Consider the following 11222-nt stretch of genomic DNA (forward strand, 5'->3'; position numbering starts at 1 on the left):
GCCCTGTCTCCTGCGGAGCCGCTATTCCCCATGGTCCTTTCAGGAACCCCAGCATCCACTACGGACTCCGAGAAATAGAATTATCGGTAAGTAAATTCTTATTTTTTACTCTATTGTGATGCAATGTTTTCATAAAGAATCCTGTTTTTTTTTAATACTGTTTTTTTTTCCCCCTCTTCTCTATTTTAGGTTCTGAGGTCTGTGTGTCCATTTTTAGCCATCTGTCACCAAAAATATATTTTTTTGCCCCTTATTGATCATTTGTTATGGAGGGCTAAACCCATCAGAGGTGGGGGAAGTCTTACTCTAGTAGGTAGTTGTCAATAAAGTAGGGTTATTTATAATGTATGAGGTGTGGCTATTAAATAATGAGACTGTAAAAAAAAAAAACACATACTGCATGAGTTAAAAGGGGGCTGGGGAACATTGACTTTGGACTATCACAAAATGGTTTTGCAAGTTTCGCCCCTCGTGCACAGTTTGCTGTCACACTGCATTCAAAGAAGTTGTGTTTTTCCTGGGCATCGTAAAAATGCTTACCTCAAAAGTAGAGCAACGTGTCAACTTAAAATTTTTAGTTAAATTGAACAAAACGCCCACAGAATCATTCCGTCTGCTAACCGAGGCTTATGGGGCAGATTGTATGTCACGTGCACGTGTGTTTGAGTGGCACAAGAGATTTAGTGATGGTCGTGAGGATGTTGACGATGAACAACGACCTGGAAGGCCTTGTACATCAAAGACAAATGAAAATGTAGAAAAAATTGAGAAAATTGTTCGAATTGACCGCCGACTCAGCATCCGAACAATAGCAGAAATGGTAAACATGGACAAAGAAACTGTTAGGCAAGTTTTGCATCAAGATCTCAACATGACAAAAGTTTGTGCCAAGATGGTTCCAAGGCTTCTCACTCCTGAGCAGAAAGAAAATCGAAAGCGGATTTGTACAGACATTTTGGAACAAATTCAAGTGGATTCACATTTTTTAGAAAAAATTATTACTTGTGATGAAACATGGATCTTCCAGTATGATCCTGAGACAACAGACCAGTCCATTCTTCGTGGTGATGATGATGTTTCTCAGTGCATGAAGAAAGCACATAAAAGCAAATCCAAATTCAAAGCCATGTTAATTGTTTTCTGTGATATCAAGGGTGTAATTTTGACAGACTGGGTACCAGAGGGCGCAACGGTGAATCAACATTACTACAAAAATGTTCTAGAAGGTTTGCTGGAAAGAATCAGAAGAGAGAGGCCAGAGTTGTGGAAAAATGGTTTCATCCTCCATCAGGACAACGCACCAGCCCACACAGGTCTCTCTGTGAAGCAGTTTTTGGCTGAGAAACAGATTGCAGTGCTAGAGCACCCTCCATATTCGCCAGACCTAGCACCATGTGACTTCTTTCTCTTCCCTAAAGTCAAATCTGTACTCCATGGAAATCGTTTTGCTTCAGTTACTGAGATAAAGAAGAAAACGACAGAGTTGTTGAGACAACTGACAGATAATGAACTAAATCACTGCTTTGACGAATGGAAAATAAGATTACAGCGTTGTGTGGATGCAGATGGGGAGTACATAGAAGTGGAACGGAGGGAAAATATACTTAATATAATTAAACGGAAATTATAGCATCAGTCTCGTTATTTAATAGCTATACCTCGTAAAGCAATACATCTTGCATGGCATCTTCACTTTTTATAGTTTTACATTCTTAAAGATGTAGCACTAAACCATGCTCTTCATGCACAAATGATAACTTGCTGCCATATAATTTCTTTGGCATTATCTGCAAGTTCTAAGTAAGATGGCCATTTGTTTGGCTACCTTTTGGGAAACTTGGTAGTACTTGGGTAAAATAAAAATATCCAAAAGATAGTGTCAGAAGGGATAGTTTGGGCCAAACATTTCAGCAGAATTTTACATCTAAAGGCCCGTACACACTAGGCGATATAGTAAGTGATATCGCTCATCTTTACCCTCCTGAGCGATATCTCTTACAATATCGCCCAGTGTGTATACTGCAGATGACTGCCGTTGCATGGTCACGGGGGTTGTTAACGTCCCCCTCCATTAGCTGTGCATGCAGCTCAATCTGACGATATCGTTAGATGCTGCATGTTTGTGCCAGCCACGGCATGATGTCACTGCACAATATCGCACTGTGTGTATGCCCACGTCGGGTGGCCAGGGAGAGGAAACTAGGCAATGTCTTTCCTGGAGCGAATCGCCTAGTGTGTATGCACCTTTTTAAATTTGGGTTCATAGGGGCAGATGTATTAACCTGGAGATGGCATAAGGAAGTGATAAACCAGTGATAAATGCAAGGTGATGCACGCACCAGCCAATCACCTCCTAACTGATTGGCTGGTGCGTGTATCGCCTTGCATTTATCTGCCCCATAGTTTGTTACTTGGTCTATGGAGCAGTCCAACTATACACGACAAACTAGCACTTTTTTTGGTGGGGGTGGTTTGCAAGAACGTTTAGTTTTGGTTCACAACTTTACCGGTTTGTGTATTGTAGATATAATCCTTTTCATAGAGACATCTATTGCTGTACCATGCTAGCTATTACTAGGCTCTATTAAAACCTTACCTAACAGAACTACCTCCTAGAGTAAGACTTCCCCAACCTTTTTTTCCCCCTCAGGCTCTTAATACATTTATGGAAGTTTTGAACAACAGCCAATTTTTGGCAAGGCTGCTGAAATCTAATAAAAATGTGGACATTATTACTTTTGACAACTCAAATGAACTTTACAGAATCTCCACTTTTTCTGCATTTGCTGTTGATGCACCAGTCTCGGAGCGTAGTCTTGCTAAAGCTGGGTTTTACTACATCGGCCCAAATGACAGGGTGAAATGCTTCAGCTGCGGCCTAATGCTGGATAACTGGAAGAAGGGGGACAATGCAATTGAAAAACATAAAAAGCTTTATCCAAGTTGCAGTTTCATCCAGAATGCTGCTTCTCTAAACCTTGGAGCATCCTTGTATTCTGCCTTTTCCCCTCCTACCTCTATAAGCTGTCAGACCAATTCAGTCTCTTCAGAAGAGGATGTCCAGGTTTTAAGTGGATCAATTACAAGCACTCCCCATGACTCCGTTACAGCACGGGGGGTTGAGGATCTGTTTCCCCTAAGGGGCAGTGACAGTAACTCCTATATGTACACAGAAGAGGCTAGACTCGACACGTACACAAACTGGCCTGTAACCTTTCTCCCTTCATCTCAACTTGCTAAAGCTGGATTCTACTACATAGGTCCCGGAGATAAAGTTGCGTGCTTTTCCTGTGATGGGAAGTTAAATAATTGGGAACCTAACGATAATGCCATGTCTGAGCACCGTAGGCACTTTCCAAATTGTCAATTTGTGAGTATCGCTGCCAAGCAGTCCCTGAGGTCCAGTGTTTCCAACATCAGCATGCAGTCCACTTCCGCCCGGCTGAAAACCTTTCAAAAATGGCCGGCGAGGATACCAGTGACACCCAAAAAACTAGCAGAAGCTGGTTTTTACTATGTTGGTAAGAACTGATCATTGTAAATTACTTTTTTCTTTGGAAAGAGGGGGGGTTCTGAATGGCTCTCAAATTGTCAATTAAAAAACAAAATTCCTGCACCCTGCATGTCCATGGTCCCCATTATAAAATGACCTTCCGTTCCCTAGTGACCGTTGCTCTCCATTAGCATTAGCCACCTAGTGGTAATAGATTCCAAGTGTAAGAGGTCCCTATTTTGGCACACGACCTCCTTTCCCCCCCATGATCGGTCTATGCGGTCCTCTTATTAACTGATTATAAAATCCCTCCATCAACTAAGTTACTTTAACTGGGGCATTACACCCCTTACCCTCCCACACCACCATACCCCCAGTGCAAATAGATTCCCTCTCCCTCGAATGCAGAGCATGGAGGGCCTGATGTTCTATGCACTTGCAGACTCGGAGAGGGGAAGGGGGGTGCACCTAAGTTCCATTCCTCACACTTATGCTTTGGGGTGCAATTCCGGCAGTGATCTTGGCGGTCACAGACCACTATATCACTGCATGAGGGTCCGGGGAGTCGGTGGAAATCTGGTCTGCACGTGAGCAGAATGGATATCCAGTTTAATAGCAAAGGGACTAAAGCCTGGCTGGCTGAGGTCCCTTCCAACGTGTCAGTGGTTAAACAAGCATCGTTTTTCTTTAAACTGGATTTGGCCCACTATTGTGTTTTGTTATAGGGCGGAATGACGATGTAAAGTGCTTCTGTTGTGATGGTGGTTTGAGATGCTGGGAATCTGGAGATGATCCATGGGTTGAACATGCCAAGTGGTTCCCAAGGTATGCATTGCTCATAGATAATATTGATTCCTTAAATTGCCAAAGCTAAGTCAATAAATAGCTGACAAACAATTATACAAAGACTTCTTTGATGTCGTTATCATATGGGCATGACCATTGTCCTCCAACTATGCTTCATCGTGAAGATATGGAGGGAAGTAGGAATGCAACTTTTTACTCCATGTTTTCCTTGCTGTATGAACTCTATAAGCATTTAATAATAAGCATATATAAAACATTTTGTAAAGCTCATTCAGGATCTGATTCCAATTTAGTAGCACAATAAAAATAAAAAGAAGCAATTTGCACTTTTGCAGAACAGTGTTGCACTGCAAGTGGGGCAGATCTAAAACATGCAGAGAGATTTAGGGGGTAATTCAGACTAGATCGCTGCAGCATCTCAGGGCTGCGATCACCTCTGCCTGATTGATAGGCAGGGGCGGGAGGGGGCCTGCCGACGGCATTAGAACGCTGTTTGCGGGGTGCAGTCCGGGCAACGCAGGCGTGTCCGGGCGGGGGTGGGAATACGACAAGTAACTATTACAACAAAGACAATTTTATCTCCAGTTCATATGTGCGCCCCAATAAACAATTGGTGATTAATGAAAATTAGAAATACTCCCCTGGTTTAACACTCCTCTTCACAATTCCATTTTCCTTCAAGAACGATGTTTGTAACATGAAAAGGAAGAGAGAATGCAAAAATCCTTCTGTAGTATTGTTTAGGTATAGATGCACATTCAATAGATGGTTAACAAATCACCACACCAATAGTGATATGCAAATTTGTGTCGGGGTCCTAACCCCCTAATTCAAATCGCTCACAGTTGTGAGGAAAAGAAGAGGCAGAAATAATCATTCATTGATGAAACACCGTCACCATAAATCTCAGGGGATACCCCCTTCAACAGGAAACTCACAAAAAGGTAATTTGTGTAAGGCGTGGTAAACACTTCATCCTCATAACTCCATCACATAGGGAAAATAAGAGGCAGGGGATGTCCCCTTCACCAAAAAACTCAATCTGAGCCTTGTATAAAATGCAAAGCAGGTGGATCTTTATTTCCTTTTCAATTCACACTCCGCTTCCAGGGAAATTTCTCTTGCCCGTTTGGTGCTGTTTTTCTTGCGCACAATTTCTTTTTTGTTACGACGAGTAACTGATCGTAGATGTGCTAAGTTTAGGACATCTACGATCAGATCTGAATTACCCCCTTAGTTTGGGAGGAGTGTGTTCTAGCTTAGTGCTAAATTATAATGTAAGAACAAAGCTGTTCTATTGTTTCACTACATCCAAAATAAGCCAATAGTTTTCCTGCACGCAAAATACTAAATGCCTTTGTACCCCTTGCGTTGCAACATGTTTTTTTTTTTTTCTAGGAGCAAATTTCTCCTTGCTTTTTATTCTGATTTGCTCCAGTCAGGCCCTTAGTGTGGAACTTATTTATAGTTGTGCGTGGGAGAAGCTCTAATAAATTGATTTTCAGAGAGCATTTACTTTGAAAGCTGAGTTTCATTGAGTGGGGTAGTGGGATGCAGGATAAGTTTTGTAGGTGGGAGGTGGATAGCAAGGTGCAAGTTGAAGCCTTTGTAGGTTTTGGGTCATTTGCATTTGCTTCAGCCTGTTCTCCTGATAATGGCTATTTATTGTATGTGTGTACGGGTGTAAGCAACAGGTCAAGCCGGGGACATGCTGTTTGGGAGTGTTAACCTGATCAGCAGGGTGATTGTAGAGGTACTGTATGTACCTAGCTTAACTTGTATTGCTTGCATCTTCCTGCTGGTTGTGTGTGCAAAGTTAGTTTGTTCTATTACATGTAATGTAAAGCACATTATGCTTATAATTTGTCTTTCATTCAGGTGTGAATATTTAGTGGAGATCAAAGGTCAAAGTTTTGTCCATGATATTCAAGAGCGATATCCACATCTTCTAGATCAGGTGAGACTGGACATTATTTGCCATTTAAAACTAATAAATGTATATAGGTACTTTTGGTGTTAGTGGACGGGTAGAAATGTCTAATGATTAGAAACCTAAACTATTTCAGATATGGCTTATTGATTATTTTCCATAACTAACAATGAAATCTAGAAACACCACTGGCTACTACTGCACATCGAGAAGACAGCCATGGTTTTGCTGATCACTTCCCTAATGTTTTTGAAGTATTATTTTGATCATACATATTTATTTTACTTTATTTATTTATTTTTCCTTTTTTATCTCCAGTTGCTGTCAACTTCAGAAATGCAGAACAACGAGGCCCAGTACCCACCCAGTAAGTACATTTCAGTTAGTCATTTAGGTGGTTATCTTAGCTGAGCCAGCTGCACGGACTAAGCAGAAAGGGAGTTAGCCACCCACATAATCTCCACCCTTGTACTAGTTTCTGTGATATTTATTTACCATATTTAACATCTTGTCCCTTTTGCGCTATCTATATTATACTTTTTTTTTTTTTTTTTTGCTTTAGTTATCCGCTTGGGCAATGAGAACAGCCAGGACGATGAGGTCTACATGAACACTTCTGTGGTTCAGAATGTACTAATGATGGGCTTTAATCGCAGACTAGTTAAGGAAACTATAATGAGTAAAATATTGACATCTGGGGAAAATTACAAGGAAATTGAGGACCTCTTAAACGATCTAGTGTGCGCACAGAAATCGCAAACCGAAGAAGAGAAAGACAGACAGTCGGAGCAAAATTCATCAGGTACTGCTATTCTGATAGTGTTATCTATCGGCGATTAAAATGCTGAATATCCTTTTGCCTATCAAAATGACCATCTCCACACTTTGTAAATTTACTAAAGCTTCTACAACAGAGAATTGGTGATGTTGCCTATAGCAACCAATCAGAAATGATAGACAGCATCTGATTAGATGCTATGGCAATATCAACAATTCTGTTTTAGAAGCTTTAGTAAATTAACCCCTGAGTGGGTGACAGGCACACTTTAATGATGCATACTTGCAGATCCTAGCTGCCAACCTTTGTCCAAATATAGTCCAAACTTTGTGTATAAACACATTTAACTTAGTGTTTTGGGTTTTTTTTTTTTTTGTTTTTTTTTTTTATGGCAATCTTCAAAATGTGGAAAAAGTGTGTGGGTTGTGCAAATGGCTTTGTTTCAAAAATATTTTATATCTTTTTGTGGTTGGGTGTATGATAGAGGTCCAGCCTGTCCTCTGTAGGCATAATAGCAGTTTAGGAGTTGTGCACTGAGACGTGCCCTACTTTACGGTATAGTTTGTAACCATACTGTAAAAAAATCCAATGCTAGACTAGCTGCTGCAGCAGCAGGGTGAATGGCCTAATATATGTGGAATCTGTGTACAAAACAGAATAGGGCCAGGATGTAATGAAGTCCAAGTTTGGCAGCCGTGTGGGATGTCGGCAGAACTCTGACGTGTGGTTTTTTTTTGTTGTTTTTTTTTAAAAATGGCAATCCTTTACAAGGCATGGTTTCGCCCTGTAAAGGATTGTCCCTTTAAAAAAAAAAAAAAAAAAGCCAAGTTCCCGCACTGCCACACAACTTGGACTTTATTACATCCCAGCACAGGATGTCAATCGCAATGTAAGGAAACCAACAAAATATTATTTACAAACAAAATGAATAAGGCTTATCTCTTTTATTTTAATAAGAATGTACAAAAGCAGCATCCTTCACCACAATGATAAAATAACTCTAAACTCTAATCGCATAACACACATGGGTACCACACGGTGAAAGCGGACTCCATTGCACACTGTTCTGTTTTCACTGACCCAAATCTCCAGTAAGTACCTGAGAGTAGAGGGTAGAAGTGCTCGGTGCTTGTATTATTTAGTGTGTGTGTGGTCTGATGCAGTATAACGGTTTCTAAGTTATGTAGGGAGAATCCGGTTTAGATAACACGTTATTTGTAGCCCATATTTATCCCAAGTATAAATGAGGCCTGCTAATTGCGTGGGCTTCTCCTGAAGTTAGTGCTATTACTGCAACTTTTTTTTTAATTTTATTTATCATTTTGAATTTTCAAGAATGGGTTTTGAAGAATTGTCATTGGTATTTAATGTGTGGGGTCTGCTTTCAGGGTTGTACAGCATATTGCCTGTCATCACTGCAGAACTTCTTGGCCTGTTCGGTTTCAAACCATACTGAAGAAGTTAATTGTAAGCTGCGTTGGACAGATGACTATATGATCTAGTTAGGTGACATTATCTGTATTTGTATCTTTTCAGATGAAATAAATGTAATCCGAAGAAGTCGACTTGCGTTGTCACAAACTATGACCGCGTTATCTGTAGTAATGGATGACCTGTTCTCCTCAATGATCATAAACTCTTCGGAGTATGAGACCATAAAACACAAAACACCGCCGGCTGCACAGAACCAAGAACTGATTGACACAATTTTAATGAAGGGAAAAAGCGCAGTAGAAGCTTTCCTAAAGAGTCTTCAGACACATGAACCGGCTTTACACAGAGAATTATTGTGTACGTTTCCAAAAGGGCTTTCCTCTGTATAATTGTATTCTGTTGCAAGAAGCGATTAATTGTTGTGGGGTTTTTTTTTTAAGAAAAAGTTTCCATTGGGTGTTGTACTGGTACTAGGTTATATTAAGCAAATTATGCTAATATACAGTATGTAGAACTAATTAAAAAAAAAATCTATGTATACATGGTGAGCTTTGGGGCCTGATTCAGAGTTTGACACAGAAGTGCCCACAGCTGTGCCTGTTGCCTGTCTGATTATGCAAATGCAGCTGCTGAGCCTTTTCCTAGTGCACATCTGCATGTCTGAATATGAGAGAACTGACATGCCCACCTTCGTATACACTGTAATACCTATTGGTACATCCTTGGCCACCACCTTCAGTCGCATCCTCGATCTTTGCACCAGCCCAGTGGCAGGTGCAGATTCTGTCTGTGTACACAACCACTATCACCGTCATGCCTGCGACACTGGAACGTGCCCATGTGACTGACCGTCTCTGTGAGTGCGCTAAGACACCTCCTTGTCACTGCCCACGAACACCCACTACATTGTCACTACTCTTTTCTCTCTGTGTGCCTGACCTTAAAATTGCAACTCTTCGCGAGCACAATCTGGTAGCATGCGCAGTAGCAAAAAACACTCCGCCCTGGCCGACATAGTCAGTTCGTCCACCTCTGAATCATCCCCTTCTTGCCATAGCTTTAGAATGAGAAATCTATCTATTGTAAGAATTAACAAATCCCTAATGTATATTTTCCATCTGCCCTTGCGCTTTTATATATTTATTAAAACATATTTGCAGTATAACCCCCATAACAGAATATCTACAAATATTAAGGATCCCCAGGATTTAAGAGGAATGGATCGTAGCAAATATCTTTTGCAGTCTCTCCATTTCCGAACACAAGCATTCCCCCATAGGCCGCACATGTGCAGTAAGCGCACAGAAGCCAAACCCGGAAGCTGCTTCCTCTTGTTGCTCTAATTGGAGCCTGTCTCCTGGCAAGAGTCTTCCTAAATTTGCGTTCATTTTCATGTCATGAATTTAGGCAATACTATTATATCCCATCTGCTTTTAAAATGTGTGATATGATAAATTGTCCGTTTAGTCAGAAAATTCTTAACTTCTTTATAATGCCAAGTAATAACCTGCAGAAGCGGCTGTTTGTGAGAACTTTTATAGTCTAAAATCTTTATTGTTTCTTGTTTTAGTGGAACAGTCACTAACGTGTCCAACAGCAGATAATTATTCAGGTGAATATGTTGCTCTGTTTATTACACGGTTTGCTTTTTGTTGTGAAGTTGTAGTCTACAAGCATCTATGAATTACTTAAAGGGTTGTCTTCTTTTTGAAACTGCATATTTTTAAAAGCTATAGCAATCCTGAACCCAAATACCACAAGGTGATTAAATGAATTGGTAGTCACTGTAGTAATGCAATACAATATTTTGGTACACATAGGGGGATAACCAATTAGCCCCGGTAATTGTCCCACCTGGCGCTATCCTATTAGCTTCTGATGCTGCACCGGGTGCAGGCTCCTGACTGATCCCGGTGCATTTTTTTTTTATTACAGGCGGTCTATTAGGATATAGGATATAAAAAAATAAACATAAAAAAAAAAAGCAACTGAGAAAAATTGTGAAAAACATCTGTTTTATGTGTTCAGTGACCTCTGGTTTACTTTCTAGATTTACCAATGGAAGAACAATTGAGGAGGCTGCAGGAAGAGCGGACCTGTAAAATTTGTATGGATCAAGAAGTGTCTATTGTGTTCATCCCCTGCGGCCATTTGGTAGTCTGTAAGGATTGTGCACCATCCCTTCGGAAATGCCCAATTTGCAGAGGAATAATTAAAGGCACAGTTCGCACCTTTCTTTCATGAAACTGAAACAGAAACCACATTACCTGTGTCTGGGTAAATACTGAACGTGCATCTTGTGACTCCGCAGTGGGATGCTTTCAGATAATTTTTATTTTTGTAGAAAAAAAATAAAACCTGTTAACTCTAAATTGCTTTATGTGTCCCTTTATTCATTATTCAGCCAGCATAAAACAGTATAACTGTACTTACAATCCAGTGCTGATATTTGAGTAGGGTACTTGAGCACTGTGTAAAGTTTTTGTTTGCAAAGTTAAAACCTCTCCTATGGGGGCGTGGCTAGAGGCCTAACTGAGAGGAAGTGTCCCGAGGGAGCTCCTGCCGATTTAAACCCCTTTAACCCCTCAAACCAGCTTTTACCCCACCTATCTCTCCCCCATATCACCCCACAGTTACTCCTGTTAGTTAGGGCACCAAGGGAGTGAGCTGCGGAGCACGGGCTTGCGGGTTGCGGCCTTCCCTGTGAGGTGAAGCCGGGGCCTAAATTTATTACTACCCCCGCCCGAGATCATCCGCCGCCCGGCCGCTAAAACTGCCCC

The 11222-nt window shown here is 40.9% G+C and overlaps 1 protein-coding gene across 1 annotated transcript; it reads left to right on the top strand.

The window, feature by feature from the left end:
* Positions 1–2383: 2383 nt before the first annotated feature.
* Positions 2384–10814, top strand: LOC135000631 (putative inhibitor of apoptosis). Its single transcript, XM_063951521.1, has 8 exons — positions 2384–3521; positions 4219–4318; positions 6179–6257; positions 6549–6597; positions 6793–7032; positions 8545–8799; positions 10013–10054; positions 10493–10814. The coding sequence occupies exons 1-8, from the start codon at positions 2666–2668 to the stop codon at positions 10684–10686; spliced, it is 1815 nt and encodes a 604-aa protein (XP_063807591.1). The 5' UTR covers positions 2384–2665; the 3' UTR covers positions 10687–10814.
* Positions 10815–11222: the final 408 nt, after the last annotated feature.

Source organism: Pseudophryne corroboree, chromosome 2 (genome assembly GCF_028390025.1).
Source record: "Pseudophryne corroboree isolate aPseCor3 chromosome 2, aPseCor3.hap2, whole genome shotgun sequence".
Taxonomy (NCBI): Eukaryota; Metazoa; Chordata; class Amphibia; order Anura; family Myobatrachidae; genus Pseudophryne; species Pseudophryne corroboree.

Coding starts and splice junctions, on each gene's coding strand:
- LOC135000631 (XM_063951521.1), top strand. CDS start 2,666: ATGGAAGTTTTGAACAACAGCCAATTTTTGGCAAGGCTGCTGAAATCT. Junction 6,598..6,792: donor CGAGGCCCAGTACCCACCCA/GTAAGTACATTT, acceptor TTTTTGCTTTAG/TTATCCGCTTGGGCAATGAG. Junction 7,033..8,544: donor GTCGGAGCAAAATTCATCAG/GTACTGCTATTC, acceptor GTATCTTTTCAG/ATGAAATAAATGTAATCCGA.